This window comes from Lithobates pipiens, unplaced genomic scaffold (assembly GCF_037356315.1).
Source record: "Lithobates pipiens isolate NorthernLeopardFrog02 unplaced genomic scaffold, aLitPip1_a1.2 Scaffold_35, whole genome shotgun sequence".
Classification (NCBI taxonomy): Eukaryota; Metazoa; Chordata; class Amphibia; order Anura; family Ranidae; genus Lithobates; species Lithobates pipiens.
The window spans coordinates 22,070,593-22,092,336 of NW_027507811.1; the positions used below are offsets into that span (position 1 = coordinate 22,070,593).

The 21,744-nt window shown below is 43.1% G+C and overlaps 2 protein-coding genes across 14 annotated transcripts in view; both read left to right on the forward strand.

Moving 5' to 3' along the window:
• LOC143956163 (uncharacterized) overlaps nt 1-21,744 on the forward strand; it is a 309,704-nt gene that overhangs the window by 142,766 nt on the left and 145,194 nt on the right. The gene's annotated exons all lie outside the window — the stretch shown is intronic.
• The window catches only part of LOC143956386 (uncharacterized), a 30,702-nt gene continuing 16,555 nt past the window's right edge, over nt 7,598-21,744 (forward strand). The window contains 8 exon segments of the mRNA XM_077466604.1: nt 7,598-7,616; nt 8,342-8,461; nt 8,589-8,723; nt 8,810-8,921; nt 9,038-9,318; nt 11,584-11,725; nt 15,157-16,469; nt 20,984-20,989. Coding sequence (XP_077322730.1) covers nt 8,357-8,461; nt 8,589-8,723; nt 8,810-8,921; nt 9,038-9,318; nt 11,584-11,725; nt 15,157-16,469; nt 20,984-20,989 — 2,094 coding nt within the window. The 5' untranslated portion in view covers nt 7,598-7,616; nt 8,342-8,356.

Consider the following 21,744-nt stretch of genomic DNA (forward strand, 5'->3'; position numbering starts at 1 on the left):
TTACCGTCACATTTGTGCACTTTAAACTTTATAGTTTGGTTAATTCTGTGTTTACATTTCATATTTGTCACTAATATATTAAGTAGAACTAGCACTAGCACCGTACATGTTTGGGTATTTATATGTTTTTAGACATTAAGAAGTGATCACTAATTGCACATAATTTCATTTTATAGCCAGCACGCTGGCAAATATCTATTGTGGCAAATATCTCTATTTTTACATCTTCCAATTTTTACTTCTATATATTTCATACTAGAACAGCACATTGCACATTGTCACTTACACATTAGGTTGATGTAACACTTTTAATTTATTACACCATTAAGTCCCTGGAGACATACTTCCACATATAGGTATAGCGCCAGATCTATTCATAGCAACCCCCAATCTAATATTCCCCACCCTACCAGGTGGATATTAATAGAGGCAGCTCCTACCTATTTCATTTCATTTCATTTTATTTTATTTTATTTTATATTTACATATAAGCTCCATAGCGCAACCTTCCACCCCTATTCCTGACTTCTTATCCTGCTTGCGGTTGCTCTCCTTGGATCCCTGACTACCGGCCTGGCTGATTACTCGATCTGGTTGATGAACTTTGGACTGGCTGACTACCCAATCTGGCTACAGGACTCTGGCTATGCTTGACTACGCTTTTTTTCTATTTACCTTTTTATTTTTATTAATAAACAAGTGTGATTTGATTGTACTTCTGTCTGAGTCTGTTTCATGGTTTCTGAAAGTTCAGCCATATGAGCTTCTATCTGATTTGTCTATCAATCATAGAACTTGCATTTATATACCCTTTTACAAGCCTTATTTCAGCCATCTCTCCTAGATATGATTGGTTGCTAAAATCTACATCAGTGTAACTATCCATAAATCTGATACCTGTTTTACAAACTTATTCACTCCCAAAATTCCTATATGTTCATTAAAGTGATTTATAACTGGTTTTGTCCAATTAAAAACACCTGTGTATAGACAGTATGGCACCCAGCTGTGTTAGATCAAACCCTCCTTGTCCTGATAAGACAGATTTATGACTTTGGGAGAATGAATTTTCAATATCCCCACCAAATGTATGTATATACACATACATACATACATACATACATCAGTGTTTCCTCATTCAATGTATTTTAACTGTTTCAATGAGGACACAAGCAGACCTTTGTTTGACCCTGTCAAACTTAATTAATGTACTGTACATAACTTTCTCATATTCCACATAATTATTTCTAAACCTGTATTTCACTGCTGTCAAAAGTTCTCTCTTCTAATTAGTAACTAAAAATGAACCATCTTATCTTTGTGATTTATATGCATTTCAAGGACTGGAAACAATTCTATATAACTTGAATCTATTCTAATGATCTTTCACCCAGTAAAAATATCAGCAAGAAGCAGAGAGGTCATCTAAAGTTCCACATCTAAAAATTAAGACTTTCTATATCTACAGAATAATATATATATTGGTTAATGTGAAATTCTACTATTTCTAAACAATCTCATGCAAGCATTCATTAAATGATTTTAAAATAAGAATCTAATTTCTCTAACAATGGTGGAGGAGAACTGTCAGAGAATGTAGTGTGGATGGTGGAGGAGAGCTGTCGGAGAATGTAGTGTGGATGGTGGAGATCTGTCGGAGAATGTAGTGTGGATGGTTTAGGAGAGCTGTCGGAGAATGTAGTGTGGATGGTGGAGGAGAGCTGTCAGAGAATGTAGTGTGGATGGTGGAGGAGATCTGTCGGAGAATGTAGTGTGGATGGTGGAGGAGATCTGTCGGAGAATGTAGTGTGGATGGTGGGAGGAGAGCTGTCGGAGAATGTAGTGCGGATGGTGGGAGGAGAGCTTTCAGAGACTGTAGTGTAGATGGCGGAGGAGAGCTTTCGGTGAATGTAGTGTGGATGGTGGAGGAGAGCTGTCGGAGAACATAGTGTGGATGGTGGGGGAGTGCTGTCGGAGAATGTAGTGTGGATGGTGAAGGAGAGCTGTCGGAGAATGTAGTGTGGAAGGGAGCTGTTAGAGAACGTAGTGTGGATGGTGGAGGTAGAGCTGTTGCAGAATGTAGTGCGGATGGTGGAAGGAGAGCTGTCAGAGAATGTAGTGTGGATGATGGTGGGAGAGCTGTCGGAGAATGTAGTGCAGATGGTGAAGGAGAGCTATCGGAGAATGTAGTGTGGGGGGGGAGCTGTCGGAAAATTTAGCGTGAATGGTGGAGGAGAGCTGTCAGAGAATGTAGTGTAGATGGTGGGGGAAGAGCTGTGAGAGAACATAGAGTGGCTGGTGGAGGTAGAGCTGTCAGAGAATGTAGGTTGGAGGAGAGCTGTGGGAGAACGTTGAGTATATGGTGAAGGAGAGCTGCCGGAAGATGTGTGGCTGGTGGAGGAGATCTGCTAGGGATTATTGTAGGGGGGGGGGGTGAAGTTTCAATTGTGTGGATGGGATGGAGCTCCTAACGAATGTAGTACAAATATGGGAAAAGAGGTATAAAACAGATGTGGACTCTGTGCCCATAGGATAAAATGTACTTTGTAGAATAAAAGTAACCGCATCACACTTCTCAGAAGAACAATTTTTACCTCAGAACACTTCTTCCAGCTCACTTCTGTCAGCACATTACTTCACTATCCAATTTTAATAATCCTGTCACACCATCATATCATAACTAGGCCTCAGTCTGAATAAGTCACAGTGTCTACTTGACGCCCTTTGTAGGCCCGGGCCTGCAGTACCCCTTTGTGGTAGCAACCGATTTATTTGAGAAGAATAAATGTACTTGATGGACTACTGATCCCAGCAAGTCCAACTTGCAAATCCTGTCCGCCCTCATGGCTGCATAGATTTGACACAAACTCCCACAGTCTCTCCCTCTGGCTCCACATCCAGCTCCCCATGGAATGCCTCTTCCAGAGCTTTCCATTCACTCACACCTGTCCTGGATCCTTCCTGAATGACTTTACTCTGGACGTGCGTACCAACTGTCTCCTCCAGCTCCTGTTCCAGGACACCTCTCCATAACCATGTAAAGAGAGGCTCCCTCCCAGCTCCTGAGCTCCCTTCAGGCGGGGAGCTCAGGAGCCAGAAAGGGGATTCACTCAGACACAACAGTCTAACACTTCATCATCCAGTTCATTCAGCCAACAACTCCCCCCCCCGAAGCAGGGTGACCATGGGTATATGTAGGAGACCTGCCCCCTGCCAGTCCTAGTTGGGGATTGGTCAGAGCTCCTCACATGTACCCCATGTCACTCTAGCTCTCTGCCCTACCCTTTTTCCAGAACATTCTCCCTGGAAACAGAGGAGACGCCCAAGAGCTGAAGTACATGTCAGTCACCTACTGCTACACTAAACCACTCCCCTGTCCCCAGATCAAAAACAAACAGGCCTAACTCACAGCATAGGCCTGCTTAAATTTACCTGCGCTGGCAGCTTACACACAAAAAAAAAACCTTACACTTAGAACCTAACTAAAGGAAAGAAATAGCTTGGAAATACAATAGTTGTACAACTACATGTGTGCACCTCATCCCGATAGTTTGGATCAAAGAGGTATGTAGATATCTCCTATCTCCCCATGGAGATATCAACAAGAGAAAATGAGCATAGGGACTATTACGGGGCACATAGAATATTTATTATTCAAAAAGAATATTAATACCAAAGCAATAGATCATATTTAAAAGAGAGGATTTATTTAGAAAAAAACAAGAAATAAATACATAAAATATCACAAGATTCCGTTGGTAGAGACGAATGAGGTAATTATTCAACTAGTTTCGCTGTCATAGCTTCATCAGGATATTACCTGAGTCTGAAAATATACAATTATTAGTGTAACATTAATGAATTGTTACACTAATAATTGTATATTTTCAGACTCAGGTAATATCCCTGATGAAGCTATGACAGCGCAACTAGTTGAATAATTACCTCATTCGTCTCTACCAATGGAATCTTGTGATATTTTATGTATTTATTTCTTGTTTTTTTCTAAATAAATCCTCTCTTTTAAATATGATCTATTGCTTTGGTATTAATATTCTTTTTGAATAATAAATATTCTATGTGCCCCGTAATAGTCCCTATGCTCATTTTCTCTTGTTGATATCTCCATGGGGAGATAGGAGATATCTACATACCTCTTTGATAGAACCTAACTAAGGTAGAGGGTGCTACATTTGCAATTCTGCTTCCTCCACTCCTCTTCCTTTCCCCGTCGGGGTCCCCCAAGGTTCCGTTCTTGGACCTCCCCCATTTTTTTTCCAAGGTGTCAATGTTTTTATTACACAGTATTATTGGTAAACCTGCAGTGGGGCTTTTATGGTCATTCATCATGATTACCAAAAAAAAAATATGATCTTCATTAAACACATTATTGTTTTCATTTACAATGATTCCAGTACAGGAAAAATATGGCAGTCTTTGGAAAGTATCAAATCTAGTCTTTTTGAAATTGAAGGGAAGCGCACAAAGGGAACCAATATAAAGACTATCCTATCCGGATAATTATAATTGTAGTAACTGTAAAATTTCAGAGTAATTTCTCCTTTACAATAAAAAAACACCTAATTTTCGGAGGATCCTGAAGCTGCTTCTGTGTCGGCCAGTCCAAATTAAGTTACATGGCGGGAAGCTTAGTTAACAGTTACCTCTGTATTAGGCACATAGCACTAACATGGGCGTAAACCTCTACTCAGATCCCTTTCACAATGAGGCACTTTTCAGGCGCTTTCACGCTAAAAAAAAAAAAAAAAAAAAAAGCACCTGAAAAGCTCACCAAAACCTATTTTCATTAAAATCAATGAATGCTTTCACACTGGGGCAGTGCGCTGGCAGGGTGGTAAAAAAAAATGCCCCTCACCATTGAAATGAATGAAAAGCGCCTGTAAAGCTCTTCAAAAGTGCTCAGGGTTTTACTGGCAGTTTACAAGCGCCTCAGTGTGAAAGGGGCCTAACGCTAAAGATGATTAAGATGTCTTGTGGGACATGTTCCTTCATGGGATCGGTGTTCCTCAGTGGACTTCACATATTTCTCATATGCATCTTCGCTCATCAGATCATCCAGTTCAGAGGGAACATCTATAGTCATGTTTATTAACCATCCTTCATCATAGCAGTATTTGTTCGCCAGGCCGGGGTTGTCAGGTAGGGCTCCATTTGCGCCTGTTACTTCTTCCGTCAGTGGAGAAAATAGTTCACTAGCTGCCTTTACGCTTTCTAAGATTCCAAACTCCTCTAGTTTATTCAACATGAATACTTCCGGGTTCACGGGCACCGGTGCTGTGATTGGCCACAGTCGCAACGACGTCACTCCTTGGAAGCCGCCAGTCATGGGACGGGCCCTGAATAAACGGCACAGGCGGATGTTTCTTCAGAGCGCATGCGCCGATTACTTCACTGGCACATGTATACTGTAAGCACCACCTAAACGGAACTAGTTTAGGAGATATTTACAGTACCTATAGGTATGCCTTATTATAGGTTTACCTATAGGTACAAAAATGCCTGAGGGGTTTACTTCCTCTTTAAAGTGGTTGTAAACCCACAAGAAAAAAAAAAACCTGTAAGACAAAGACACATTGAGCTTACTAGCTTATTATGAAATACTCACCTGGGGCGGCACAGTGGTTGCTGGTTCAAATCCCAACCACGACACTACCTGCCTGGAGTTTGCATGTTCTCCCTGTGCCTGTGGGTTTCCTCCGGGTACTCCGGTTTCCTCCCACACTCCAAAGACATGCAGGTAGATTAATTGGCTTCTGTCCAAAATTGGCCCTGGTATATGAATGGGGACCATGGATTGTGGGTTCCTTGAGGGTAGGGACCGATGTGAGTGTGCAATGTACAGGGATAGGGACAATTGTAGACAGGTTGAACTGGATGGACTGGTGTCTTTATTCAACCTTACTATGTAATCTGAGATCAAAGCCCCTGTAGCGGTCCTCGTACACAGCTCCAGACGGCAACATCGCTCCCAGAGTTACTTCCGGCCATCGCGGGCTCCAGTGCTGTGATTGGCCAGAGCCGTGATGACGGCACGGGAGCCGCCAGTAACAGCACACTAGCTGAAGCAGCGGCGCGAATGTGCCGTTGCTTCAGTGCGCATGTGCCGATGACACACACATCCCTTGTCTGTTACTGGATAATGTCCCAGAATTCCCGGCACCGCTCACCTCTCCTGTCAGCAGATCAGTGGTCCTCTTGGTGACTTTTAGAATCTTCTTGTCGTTGTTTCTCTTGGGTTTCAGGCAGTGAGGTAAAGGCACTGTGAAGGTTAAATGGTCACCAAACGTCACTGGAGGAAAACTCTACAATAAAAGGAGCAACAATAATGTCATGTGACCTCCCAGAATCCCCCTCACCTTTCCAGTCAGGTCTGTGTTTTATCAACAGAGATTAGAATGATGTTATGTGACCTCCCAGACTCCTCCTCACCTCTCCGGTCAGCAGGTAGATGATCTCAAGGGCGAGGTTCAATATCTCCTCAGTCGTGTGTCTCGGGTCCTCCTCCATCCTCATTGATGAGATCATCTGATCCATACAAGACTCTGATCCCTGTAGAATGATAATATAGCGGCTTCGCTGGTCATTAGATCTCAAGTACAGATTAATTTTAAACAAATTGAAAGAGGGCACTACTCATGTGTAATTTGGTTAAAAGGTACGCACTTCACTACTGCCATATATTCAACAATATTGGAGTATTGGAAGTGCCGTATATAAATGACACTTCAGAAAACACACATGGGTGGCCAGTGCGCCTATAAATAACTGTAATATGAATCCTTAGATGGCGTACAGAACAAATCTGATTGGCTATGTGATCACTCTGATAATCCGAAGCTCTGGATGGACAGTTGGATAAATGGTTCTATATTTAGGATGTATTCGGTCTATAAACCAGAGGCTCTGGATGGACAGTTGGATAAATGGTTCTATATTTAGGATGTATCTGATCTATAAACCAGAGGCTCTGGATTGACAGTTGGATAAATGGTTCTATATTTAGGATGTATCGGGTCTATAAACCAGAGGCTCTGGATGGACAGTTGGATAAATGGTTCTATGTTTAGGATATATCTGGTCTATAAACCAGAGGCTCTGGATGGACAGTTGGATAAATGGTTCTATGTTTAGGATGTATCTGGTCTATGTTTAGGATGACATCGGCACATGCTGACATCGGCACATGCTGACATCGGCACATGCTGATACAGGGAATATCTTCCAAACAGGTTTAGGAGATATCCGGGGTAGCTACAGGTAAGCCTTATTACAGGCTTACCTATAGTAAAAAGTGGTCTGTAAGGGTTTACAACCTCTAACTAATACTCTGCATGTGTAATCATGGATATAACATAAAAGAGAAATGGATGCTGTGTCTGCGACTGCAGAATTTATATTTACCACAAGGTGGTGATCTCACTTCCAAACGTACAGATAGGAAGTGATGTAAGGTAGGGGCAGGAAGTGATGTAAGATAGAAGCAGGAAATGATGTAGAAATATAAACAGAACGGTTTATGTGAAAGGAGACTTCATAGGAGTAGATAGGAGAAATTGTGGGAACTGGCAGCAGAGGAGGTCATTTATTTATTGCAGGTAATTGTATAGCGTTGTCAATTTATGGAGCACTTTACATATATATATATATATATATATTGTACATTCACATCAGTCTCTATCCTCAAGAAGCTTACAATCTAAGGTCCCTAATTCACATTCATACATAGACCCGATACATCCTAAATATGGAGCCATTTATCCAACTGTTCCTCCAGAACCTCTGGTTTATAGACCGGATACATCCTAAATATAGAACCATTTATCCAACTGTCCATCCAGAGCCTCTGGTTTATAGACTAGATACATCCTAAACATAGAACCATTTATCCAACTGTCCATCCAGAGCCTCTGGTTTATAGACCACATACATCCTAAATATAGAGCCATTTATCCAACTGTCCCTCCAGAACGTCTGGTTTATAGACCGAATACATCCTAAACATAGAACCATTTATCCAACTGTCCATCCAGAGCTTCGGATTATCAGAGTGATCACATAGCCAATCAGATTTGTCCTGTACGCCATCTAAGGATTCATATTACAGTTATTTATAGGCTCACTGGCCACCCATGTGTGTTTTCTGAAGTGTCATTTATATACGGCACTTCCAATACTCCAATATTGTTGAATATATGGCAGTAGTGAAGTGCGTACCTTTTAACCAAATTACACATGAGTAGTGCCCTCTTTCAATGTGTTTAAAATGAATCTGTACTTGAGATCTAATGACCAGCGAAGCCGCTATATTATCATTCTACAGGGATCAGAGTCTTGTATGGATCAGATGATCTCATCAATGAGGATGGAGGAGGACCCGAGACACACGACTGAGGAGATATTGAACCTCGCCCTTGAGATCATCTACCTGCTGACCGGAGAGGTGAGGAGGAGTCTGGGAGGTCACATAACATCATTCTAATCTCTGTTGATAAAACACAGACCTGACTGGAAAGGTGAGGGGGATTCTGGGAGGTCACATGACATTATTGTTGCTCCTTTTATTGTAGAGTTTTCCTCCAGTGACGTTTGGTGACCATTTAACCTTCACAGTGCCTTTACCTCACTGCCTGAAACCCAAGAGAAACAACGACAAGAAGATTCTAAAAGTCACCAAGAGGATCACTGATCTGCTGACAGGAGAGGTGAGCGGTGCCGGGAATTCTGGGACATTATCCAGTAACAGACAAGGGATGTGTCTGGATGGTGACTGTATTATTGTGTGTGTCAGGTTCCTATAAGGTGTCAGGATGTTACAGTCACTGTGGAGGAGTATTTAGAAGGACACAAGGATCTCTACAAGGACGTCATGATGGAGAATCAGCCGCCACTCACATCACCGGGTAAGAGGAGACTTTATTGTAAAGGAGAGAGCAGTACGGAGGGTCCACCTAGATCCCCCATCATCTGATAAACACATAGAAACAATGTATTCAGTCAGTGTGTGTGTTTCCTACAGATGGATCCAGTAATGGGAACCTACCAGAGGGATGTCCCCGTCCTTTGTCTTCCTGGGATTCCTCACAAGAAGATCACACATTTTCACATAAGCTTAAAAAAGAGATAAAAAATGAAGATGTTGAGGTTGATGTGAAGGAGAAGTATTCAGGACACAAAGCCTCCTTCAAGGTTATTGTGATGGAGCCATTCAGTGACCCAAACCCACCAGAGAGATGTGCCCATCCTCTGCACTCCCGGCATTCCACACAGGAAGATCATACCATCCTTCACCATCATCAGGTAAGTGGACTTGTTGTATAGAACACAAAAGTGATTCAAGACTTTGTGAGATGACTTTCTTCTATGTAGTCTCGTGTTTTAAAGGCATAGTTCACCCCTTACCAAAAAAAAAAAAAAACACCCTATTCAGAAAAGGGATGTCTGTAGATAAAAAACAGCTGCGAGGCTTTGACCAAAGTTGAATAATTGCCCTTACTATAGGTGTAGACCATTTACCTATCTCGTAACGCCTGAGTGGAAAACTCCTAGGATATTGTCTGTGATTTGAGCCCCCTCACATGCCCTCTGATGCACTGAACTCAGTATTTGACAGATCACTTCTGTGATGGTGGAGGTCAACAGTAACTGCTGGGCCTCTATTAGCAATGTCTTAGGAGCTTTTCAGTCAGGCTTCATGAGGTAAATAAATGGCCTACACCTACAGTGGGGAAAATGAATTATTTGATCCCCTGAAGATTTTGTAAGTTTGCCCAATTACAAAGAAATGAAGAGTCTATAATTTTTATCATAGGTGTATTTTAAATGATAGAGACAGAATATCAACCAATAATCCAGCAAAAACACGATACAAATGTTATAAATTGAGTTTCAGTTCAATGAGTAAAATAATTATTTGATCCCCAAGCAAAACACAACTTAGTACTTGGTGGAGAAACCCTTGTTGGCAATCACAGAGGTAAGATGTTTCTTGTATTTGTTTACCAGGTTTGCTTCCTGTGTGGAATCCTGGGAGTACAGAGGAATTTTGGTCCACTCTTTACAGATCTTCTCTAAATCATTAAGGTTTCTTGGCTGTCTCTTGGCATCTCGAAAAATTCAGCTCCCTCCATAATTTTTTTTTTATAGGATTAAGGTCTGAAGACTGGCTAGGCCACTTCATGACCTTAATGTGTTTTTTTTCTTGAGGGACTCCTTTGTTGCCCTTGACAGTATGTTTTGGGTCATTGTCATTGTCATACTGAAAGACCCATCCATGACCCATCTTCAGTGTTCTTGCTGAAGGAAGAAGGTTCTCATCCAAGATTTTACAATACATGGCCCCATCCATTGGTCCCTCAATGAGGCAAAGTCGGTCTGTACCTATCTCCGTGCTTGACTGTAGGGGTGGTGTTCCTAGGGTCATGGTCAGCATTTTTCTTCTTTCAAACACAGTGAGTCCCCCTCCACAAGAAGGCACATGTACAGTCATGACAATGAACATCTAAATGATTCAGGGAAGGATTGGGAGATAGTGCTGTGGTCATTAACGTCATGTTTGGAGGAAGAAAAACTTTGACTTTGACCCTAAGAACATCATCCCCACAGTCAAGCTCGGAGGTGGATACATTATGCTTTGGGGCTGTTTCTCTGCTAAGGGTACAGGCCGACATTGCATTGAGGGCCAATAGACTGGGCCATGTATTGTAAAATCTTGGATGAGAACCTTCTTCCCTCAGCCAGAACACTGAAGTTGGGTCTTTCAGCATGACAATGATCGAAAACATACCCCCAAGCAACAAAGGAGTGGCTCAAGAAGAATCACATTAAGGTAGTGGAGTGGCCTAGCCAGTCTCCAGACCTTAATCCTATAGAAAATTTATAGAGGGAGCTGAAACTTCAAGTTGCCAAGTGAGAGCCAAGAAACCCTAAGGATTTAGAGAAAATCTGTAAAGAAGAGTGGACCAAAATCCCTCCTGAGATGTGTGGAAACCTGGTCACTATCTACAAGAAACGTCGTACCTCATGCTTGCCAACAAGGGTTTCTCCACCAAGTACCAAGTCATGTTTTGCTTGGCGATCAAATAATTATTTTACTCACTAAACTGCAACTTAATGTATAGCATTATTTTATTTTTTGGAGGGGGGGGATTTTTGGTTGATATTCTGTATCTATCATTTATAATACATCTATGATAAAAATTACAGACCCTTAATTTCTTTGTAAATAAGCAAACTTACAAAATCTGCAGGGGATCAAATTATTATATTCCCCACTTTCTATCAAGGACGTTATTAAAATTTGGGCAAAGCTGCACACCTGGATTCACAGGAAATGGGCAGGTGACCTGTTCTGGAATATGCAGGATAGTAGACCTGAATTTTTCCCTGTTTCAGGTTTGCAGCACCTACCGGTCCTGTGCCGTGAATGGACAGTGAAGAAAGTAGAAGCAAACCAATGAGCTCACCTTGCTTTCCCTCTGCTCTCTCAGTGCTGTGTTTTGTGTATTTTATATATCTGCCTGGAGTTCGGCTTTAATAAATGTTTTCTATTATTTTGGGGTTTAGGGTGAAGAACGGATTAATATAAAAGTTGAGGTTAAAGAGGAAGAAGAAGAGACGTATGTGGGGGGTGATCAGCCGTCCATGGAGGAGGTTGGGGTGATTATAAAGAGTGAACAGGATGAAAGTAATCTACCTACCAACACAGGTAGGTAACAGAAATTACAGAAGAAACCATTTCCAGCACAAGGACTGAGGTCTGGGTCTCATACAAATGACCGGGATCTGGGAAGACTGGTCCCTGATCACTTGATTGCTATCATAGCATCCTGCAAAAATAGCCCTTGCTGCCAAAAGCTGAGTGTCCTGCAAGTAGATAGGGAAAGGTTAAAATGGTAAATTTCACATAAATGAAAGAAATTGAAAGTTATAATAATCACATTGTACAATAGAGGCTGTCACAAGGCAAAGTCAGCCATACACTGAAATTTGGTCTTAGAATAAAAGTAACAAGGCATTATATTATGTTACCAGGTAGATCCCTACCATTTTCTATCTATAAGCAGTAAGCAAACAAATTTATAGAGTATAGTGCAATAAATTGCTTCTTGCAGTACAGAACTCTCTCAAATATTTATATCTGGAGGAGAAAACAGCAACAAATCCACCACAGTTTCCCTCATTTTGGGAGCACTATCCCCTCAAGGATAATATTCCAATGCATCGGCAATGCATTACATCTTTAACACTAAAAACATATTGACTTAACCACTTGAGCTCCGGTCCCCTTTCTGACACTCTCTCATTTACGTATGTAAAAATTTGTATATTTTTTCTAGAAAATTAGTTAGCACCCCAAACATTATATATTTTATTAAGCAGAGGCCCTAGAGAATAAAATTGTGTTTTCATGCCACAAAGTATTTGCGCAGCGGTTTTTCCAATGCATTTTTGAGGGGGGATACACTTTTTTTTGAATTTCAATGCAGAGAAACACAATACCAGTTCCTTGAAAAAGTATACCCCTTGACATTTTCCACATTTTGTCATGTTAAAACCAAATGCGTAAATGTATTTTATTGGGATTTTATGTGATAGACCAACACAAAGTGGCACATAGTTGTGAAGTGGAAGGAAAATAATAAATGGTTTTCTACATTTATTTTTACAAATAAATATGTGGTGTGCATTTGTATTCAGCCCCCTTTATTCTGATACCCCTAACTAAAATCTAGTGGAACCAATTGCCTTCAGAAGTCACTTAATTATTAAATAGAGTCCACCTGTGTGTAATTTAACCTCAGTATAAATACAGCTGTTTTGTGAAGCCCTCAGAGGTTTTTTAGAGAACCTTAGTGAACAAACGGCATGATGAAGGCCAAGGAACACACCAGACAGGTTAGGAATGAAGTTGTGGAGAAGGTTAAAGCAGGGTGAGGTTATAAAAAAAAATATCCCAAGCTTTGAATGTCTCACGGAGCTCTGTTCAATCCATTACCCGAAAATGGAAAGAGTATGGGCACAACTGTAAACCTACCAAGACATGGCTGTCCACCTAAACTGACAGGCCGGGCAAGGAGAGCATTCATCAGAGAAGCAGCCAAGAGGTCCGTGGTAACTCTGGAGGAGCTGCAGAGATCCACAGCTCAGGTGGGAGAATCTGTCCACAGGACAACTATTAGTCGTCTCTCCACAAATCTGCCTTTTATGGAAGAGTGACAAGAAGAAAGACATTGGTGAAAGAAAGCCATAAGAAGTCCCGTTTGCAGTTTGTGAGAAGCCATGTGGGGGGACACAGCAAACATGTGGAAGAAGGTGCTCTGGTCAGATGAGACCAAAATTGAACTCTTTGGCATGAAAACCAAATGCTATGTGTGGTGGAAAACTAACACTGCACATCACCCTGAACACCCCATCACCACCATGAAACATGGTGATGGCAGCATCATGTTGTGGAGATGCTTTTCTTCAGCAGGGACAGGAAAGCTAGTCAGAGTTGATGGGAAGATGGATGGAGCCAAATACAGGACAATCTTAGAAGAAAACCTGTTAGCCCTTGCACGGTCGGACATTCCGACAACCAAATCCGTCAGATTTTGTCCGAAACTGTTGCATACACACGGTCGGACAAAGTTGTCAGAAAATCCAATAGTTCAGAACGTGATGACGTTATTTCGTTACGACGGGACTACGTTCAGGCTAGTAGCCAATAGCTTTGATGTAGAAATTTGATCTGAGCATGCGTGGCACTTTGTCCGATCGGAATACTCTACACATGATCGGAGTATGTCCGAGCGGAGCATTTTGTCAGAAAATTTTACCAACAAGTTGGAAAACTTGGTCCGTCGGATACTCCAACGGAAACAGTCCGATGGAGACCACACACAGTCGGAATATCCGTCAAAACGGTCCAATCGGACACATTCTGTCGGAATCTCCGACCGTGTGTACAAGGGCTTAGAGTGTACAAAAGACTTGAGACTGGGGCGGAGGTTCACCTTCCAGCAGGACAACGACCCTAAACATACAGCCAGAGCTACAATGGAATGGTTTAGATCAAAGCATATTCATGTGTTAGAATGGCCCAGTCAAAGGCCAGACCAAAATCCAACTGATAATCTGTGGCAAGACTTGAAAATTGCTGTTCACAGATGCTCTCCATCCAATCTGACAGAGCTTGAGATATTTTGCATAGAAGAATGGGCAAAAATATCACTCTGTAGATGTGCAAAGCTGGTAGAGACATCCCCAAAAAAACTTGCAGCTGTAATTGCAGCGAAAGGTGGTTCTACAAAGTATTGACTCAGGGGAGCGCTATACAAATGCCCCCCACACTTTTCACATATTTCATTATAAAAAATGTTTTAGAACCATTTATCATTTTCCTTCCACGTTACAATTATGTGCCACTTTGTGTTGGTCTATCACATAAAATTCCAATAAAACACATTTTACGTTTTTGGTTGTAACGTGACAAAATGTGGACATTTTTTAAGGAGTATGGATACTTTTTCTAGGCACTGTATATAGTAAGTAGGGATGAGCTCAGGCGTGTTCGCATGCTCCACGTGCAGAGCCCCATCAGGAAGTGGGCGCAGCACTGCGCTAATCACGGGAAGTGAGACATTGCCCGATCTCTGTGGCCGCACATCGGGGGAATGTCTCACTGCCTGTGATTAGCGCAGCGCTGCGCCGACTTCCTGGTGGGCTCTGCACGTGTTCCATGCGAACATGCCTGAGCTCATCCTTAATAGTAAGTAAAGTCCAGGAATCTGTTGCAAGAGCAGAGGTTCCCCCTCCCCTGCAAGGTCCTGTTTGGAGCATCACAAAGTGATATATGTATTTTGAAAGGTTGCTACCTAACCTCGGCAACAGTTCATTTCCGTCTTTGAATACAATCAACCACCAGCGACCTGTGTTGGAATTTCTGAAAAGCCAAGAGAGTCTCTTCACTGGTAATAGTCTGGATTGGGGACCTAGACCATCCTCCCGTCAGGACACTCGGGACTCCAGTGTAGCAACAAACCACTACCATGTTTTGGCTAATGACGCCGTAGTCATAGCTATTACATAATATAAAGAATTTGAACTACTGACATTTATTCCTTTTTGTTTTTTCTTTCTATTTCTTTCCAACAGATGGATGTGATGTCAGGAATTCCTCGGAGAGACGTCTTCTATTATCTGCTGATTGTAAGTCAGAAGATAATGTCATCACACAGGATCCTCCAGGAGGAAATCCAAATACACAAAATATACATCACAGACCTTCCTGTCCGGAGACATTAATGGATCCCTCTGATCAGGGGGAATCTTCTCATCAATCACATACTATGATTGGAAATATCCATGTAAGATCTCACACTGCAGATCCATCAACAGATCCTTCTAATCCCGAGGAATCTTCCTCGCCCCATGAAGGAGCTCACCAAGCTCAGAATCTATTCTTATGTTCAGAGTGCGGGAAATGTTTGACTCACAAAGGAGCACTTATTGAACACCAGAGAATTCACACAGGTGAACGTCCTTATTCATGTACAGAGTGCGGAAAGTGTTTTAATTCTAAAGGAGACCTTGTTAAACACCAGAGAATTCACACTGGTGAGCGTCCCTATTTATGTACAGAGTGCGGGAAATCTTTTACTTGTAACGGAGACTTTGTTAAACACCAGAGAATTCACACAGGTGAGCGTCCTTATTCATGTACAGAGTGCGGGAAATCTTTTATTTCTAAAGGAGACCTTGTGAAACACCAGAGAATTCACACGGGTGAGCGTCCTTATTTATGTGCAGAGTGTGGGAAATCTTTTATTTCTAAAGGAGACCTTGTGAAACACCAGAGAATTCACACGGGTGAGCGTCCTTATTTATGTACAGAGTGCGGGAAATCTTTTATTTGTAATGGAGACCTTGTGAAACACCAGAGAATTCACACAGGCAAGCATCCTCCTTCATGTTCAGAGTACGAGAAACCTTCCACTCTGGACGGGAAATCTTTTATTTCTAAAGGAAACCTTGTGAAACCTCAGAGAAATCACACGAGTGAGAGTCCTAATTCATGTTCAGATCATGGGAAATCTTTCACTTTAAATGTGAAATACCAAAAAATTCTCATGGGCGAGCGTCCTTATTTATGTTCAGAGTGTGGGAAATCTTTCCTTAAAAAAGTAAGCTTTATTGAACACCTGAGAACACACACAGGTGAGCGTCCTTTTTCATGTTCAGAGTGTGGGAAATCTTTCACTCTGAAAGGAAACCTTGTGAAACACCAGAGAATTCACACAGGTGAGCGTCCTTATTTATGTTCAGAATGTGGAAAATGTTTCACTCATCAAGGAGACCTTGTTAGACATAAGAGAATTCACACGGGCGAGCGTCCTTATTCATGTACTGAGTGTGGGAAATCTTTCAATCAGAAAGGAGATCTTGTTACACATCAGAGAAGACACAACGCATAATGTCCTTAAAGCATTCTGACTTGATTTGTTTTACAAAAAAATAAGTCTGATTAGACTTCAGAGGGAATACACCGGAGATCTGTCTGTGAAGAGCTGTCGGAGAATGTAGTGTGGATGGTGGGAGGAGAGCTGTGGGAGAATGTAGTGTGGATGGTGGGAGGAGAGCTGTCGGAGAATGTAGAGTGGATGGTGGAGGAGAGCTGTCGGAGAATGTAGTATGGATGGTGGGAGGAGATCTGTCGGAGAATGTAGTGTGGATGGTGGAGGAGATCTGTCGGAGAATGTAGTGTGGATGGTGGGGGGAGAGCTGTCGGAGAATGTAGTGTGGATGGTGGGAGGAGAGCTGTCAGAGAATGTAGTGTGGATGGTGGGTGGAGATCTGTCGGAGAATGTAGTGTGGATGGTGGAGGAGATCTGTCGGAGAATGTAGTGTGGATGGTGGGGGGAGAGCTGTCGGAGAATGTAGTGTGGATGGTGGGAGGAGAGCTGTCAGAGAATGTAGTGTGGATGGTGGGTGGAGATCTGTCGGTGAATGTAGTGTGGATGGTGGGAGGAGAGCTGTCGGAGAATGTAGTGTGGATGGTGGAGGAGATCTGTCGGAGAATGTAGTGTGGATGGTGGAGGAGATCTGTCTGAGAATGTAGTGTGGATGGTGGAGGAGAGCTGTCGGAGAATGTAGTGTGGATGGTGGAGGAGATCTGTCGGAGAATGTAATGTTGATGGTGGAGGAGAGCTGTCGGAGAATGTAGTGTGTATGGTGGAGGAGAGCTGTGGGAGAATGTAGTGTAGATGGTGGGAGGAGAGCTGTCGGAGAATGTAGTGTGGATGGTGGGAGGAGAACTGTCTGAGAATGTAGTGTGGATGGTGGAGGAGAGCTGTCTGAGAATGTAGTGTGGATGGTGGGAGGAGATCTGTTGGAGAATGTAGTGTGGATGGTGGAGGAGATCTGTCGGAGAATGTAGTGTGGATGGTGGAGGAGATCTGTCGGAGACTGTAATGTGGATGGTGGAGGAGAGCTGTCGGAGAATGTAGTGTGGATGGTGGAGGAGAGCTGTCGGAGAATGTTGTGTGGATGGTGGGAGGAGATCTGTCGGAGAATGTAGTGTGGATGGTGGAGGAGAGCTGTCGGAGAATGTAGTGTGGATGGTGGAGGAGATCTGTCGGAGAATGTAGAGTGGATGGTGGAGGAGATCTGTCGGAGAATGTAGTGTGGATGGTGGAGGAGATCTGTCGGAGGATGTAGTGTGGATGGTGGAGGAGATCTGTCGGAGAATGTAGTGTGGATGGTGGAGGAGATCTGTCGGAGAATGTAGTGGGGATGGTGGGAAGAGATCTGTCGGAGAATGTAGTGTGGATGGTGGAGGAGATCTGTCGGAGAATGTAGTGTGGATGGTGGAGGAGATCTGTCGGAGAATGTAGTGTGGATGGTGGAGGAGATCTGTCGGAGAATGTAGTGTGGATGGTGGAGGAGATCTGTCGGAGAATGTAGTGTGGATGGTGGAGGAGATCTGTCGGAGACTGTAATGTGGATGGTGGAGGAGATCTGTTGGAGAATGTAGTGTGGATGGTGGAGGAGATCTGTTGGAGAATGTAGTGTGGATGGTGGAGGAGATCTGTCGGAGAATGTAGTATGGATGGTGGAGGAGATCTGTCGGAGAATGTAGTGTGGATGGTGGAGGAGATCTGTCGGAGAATGTAGTGTGGATGGTGGAGGAGAGCTGTCGGAGAATGTAGTGTGGATGGTGGAGGAGATCTGTCGGAGAATGTAGTGTGGATGGTGGAGGAGATCTGTCGGAGAATGTAGTGTGGATGGTGGAGGAGAGCTGTCGGAGAATGTAGTGTGGAGGGTGGAGGAGATCTGTCGGAGACTGTAATGTGGATGGTGGAGGAGATCTGTTGGAGAATGTAGTGTGGATGGTGGAGGAGGGAGCTGCTGTAAAATATTTAGTAGCATAAATAGTAGCAACAATGTGTTAAGGCTTCATACAAGTCTATATTTAAAAAAAACGTTTGTTATTATTTTTGCAGTAACGTGTTCATTTATTGGTTATGTATTAATTTATTTTGAATGACGATCGCTTTCGCTTTGTTCACACTATAAAGATATCTGAAGGTGGTGATAGTATAGAATACATTGTAATATAGCATGTATTGACTGTTTATAACGATTTATGTTTTTTGTCACTTTTAAATAAATGAGTCTTGTGTACATTGATAATCAATTTAGAACATTGTCAAATATTTTTAAAATAATGTGTGTACTTTATAATTTGGTGCATCATTTTCAGTTTATTTTTCTTTCTTTTGTTTTTGCCATAATTTATAAAATGGGATGAGCTGAACGTACCCGGGTTTGAATAAATGCAGGTTCAGCGAATGTTACTGATGTTTGGTTCCCAAGTCTGAACCTTTTGAAGTCAATGGGAGCTGAACCTCTGATATCAGTAATGGCCGTTTTCTGGGCTAGTAGGCAAAGGATTATCAAACACCGAGAGCGGCGGCCTGAGGGATATGAACTAGTACAGAATCAAATTTAAAAGTGACCGTTCAGCAGGAAGAGCGTCTTTTCAGGCAGTTTAACCTCTTGCAACAGTGACATAATCTTTGGCTATTGACAAATGCATAGAGAATTCCAGGAGAGGATTTGTTTCCTCAGCATTATTAGAGATACGCTTTATTGGGGGCTGCAGTACTTACACTGTGCAGTAGGTGGTGATCTCTCCTCTACTGAGTGGAAGACAGGAAGTGATGTCACCTGCAGGCAGGAAGTTCAAAGTTGTGAGGAAGTAGAGCGGAGACATTGCTGGAACTGGTAGCAGAGGAGGTAATAAGATCTTATTTTATATTTACACCCAGTAACACCCCCGTCATGTCCGTCCTCTTCCTCCATAGTCACTGTGACGTCTTTTATCTCCAGAAGACACTACATATAGAGGGATATAAAAATGTGACTCTGATATTATTTTACCTTTACCACATTTCCTGTGACAGAAAACAGAACCCATTCCACCGTCACTTCTGTCACCAATGTAAAACAAAATGGAGTATTCAGTCATAGAAGAGCCAGTCACCTCAGAGTTCCAGCTTCATACCTCCTCCACTGCCATTGGCTGGACTCCCTCCACACCAGCCAATCACAGGACAGGATCACAGTCACCGGGCGGTTTCTGCTCGATTATCTCCATCAGAGCTCTTTACTGTGATTGGCTGAACTGCTTCCACAGAAACCAATCAGGGAGAGATCGGATTTACCATACAGATTCTCAGCAGAGATTCACCTCAGACCTCCCCACAGTCACACCCTATTATTATTATACATTTATATAGCTCTGACATATACCGCAGTGCTGTACAGATAAGACTGAGCCAGGCACATCGGTCTCTGCACCAGAGGAGCTTCTCCACTAGGTGGTGCTTTTCTGCAGGGTGCTGTTGGCTCATTCTGCTTTGGTCTCAGCTGAGAGAAGCAGCAACCCTGGGGCCTGTCCTGCAGACTTTTCCCAGGCAAGCATGGACCATGTTGGGGAAGACGAAGGTGGGGGCTCTCCAGAGGCACTGAGGCCTACTCCATGTGCTCAAGCTGCAATGGATCCTGGGCCTGTCCCTATGCAAGGGGAGTCCTTACCAGTATTCCAGGATAGAGTGGTGAACAGACTTTGCCGCATTGCTAAGGAGGAACAGAAACATGCTGTCATGAAAGAAGATCTCGGGAAAAATAAATCCCTGCACAGTAAGTCTGGAAACAGTAAGACAGGAAGTCTCCAAGCTGAAGTCTCTGGAAGAGGCATTGAAAAAGCAGGAGAAGTGGGTCGCCTCTCTGAAGGAGAGCAGCAGTGTGTTCAGAGAAAAGTGAGAATGAGGAGAGATTCCAACAGATGAAGGAAAAAGTGCCTGTGCCAGTACCAGCCAGAGGGTGGATGTCAGAGCAACGGCGAGAGTATGTATGGGAGGGGGGGGGTAAGGAAGTGGCTTCACATGGTGGCCCCAGTAATACCCCTGTCTCAGGATCTGTCATGTCTGTGTGGAGGACTTTCCTGAGATTGCACCTGCCAACAGATCCTTGCAATCAGCAGGGAATGCAGGAGGAGCTGGCTGCGAGAAGCCCCACATGGACACTAACAGTGCAGAGCAGGAATGTCACATGAACATTGAAACTGCAGAGCAGGAGGGCTGTATGAACGCTGAAACAGCTGGTGTTTTGAAAAAACAGAGGACTTTACTTGATGACGGGACTGCTGGTATCTGTGGTACTTCTGGGCCTATGGTGAGTGGGGCTGTTGTGCTGGAGGGGAGGAGGGAGGATCAAGTGGTGAGTAATTTACCAAACCAGATTTCAGAGGTTCCTATGCAGCCAGTTAATGTGTCATCTGTCCCAGTTATGAGTTATGCTAAGGCTGTGTCGGTACAAAGTCATGCTGTTAGAGGTAGAAGGGAGCCAGTTGTGCGACTTTCACCTAACGGACATTCCTCCATTAAATGCAGGAATGTGGTACAGCTCAGGTGGGAAGGGGGAGGTATTCCACCTATCAGGAGGGTGGTTGTGGATAAGATCCTAGCCATGGGATTTAAGGCAAAGGATATTTATGCTCTTATCATTCCGGCTGGTTCCTTTGAATATGATTTATCTTTTGTGCATCCAGAATCACTGAATTTGTTTTGGGAACGGTTTGAGCATGTGTATAGGGGCCAGCCGGACTGGAAGGGGCTTGTCCCCAAAGTTGTCTCACGACAGCACTTGAAAAAAACTGTGACTATCCTGACAAGGAATGCGTCTATACCCCCCGAGCATTTATGGGTCTGGTTGAGGAAGTTTGGTGAAACGTTGTGTCCCCTAAAAAAGATTGTGGATGATAGAGGAATCTGGACAGGTGGGTGCTCAGTGTCAATGAGGTAGAGTGTGTGAGGGAATGTAGTCAAGCATTTGCCCTCCTCTGCCTTTATTGGTAGAGATAGGATTACCATCTTTTACCCTGGTCAACCTAAGCTGTGCCATAAATGTGGAGTCAAGGGACATTTCTCCTCTAACTGTCCAGAACAGAAGTGTTCTTTATGTCAGGAACTGGGGCATCTGGCAAGGGACTGTAACATTAAATGTAACCTACATGATAAGGTTGGTCACCCTTATAGCCAGTGCCCTGAGGCTTTGCACAATAAGCTAGAGTTAGTGGAGGAATTCTTCCATCTGGATAAAGAAGAGTCTGGGTTGGCAGAGTTTGTACCAGGGGATCCTAGTGAGAGTTTCCCATCAGAATCTGTGTCTCTGAGGCCC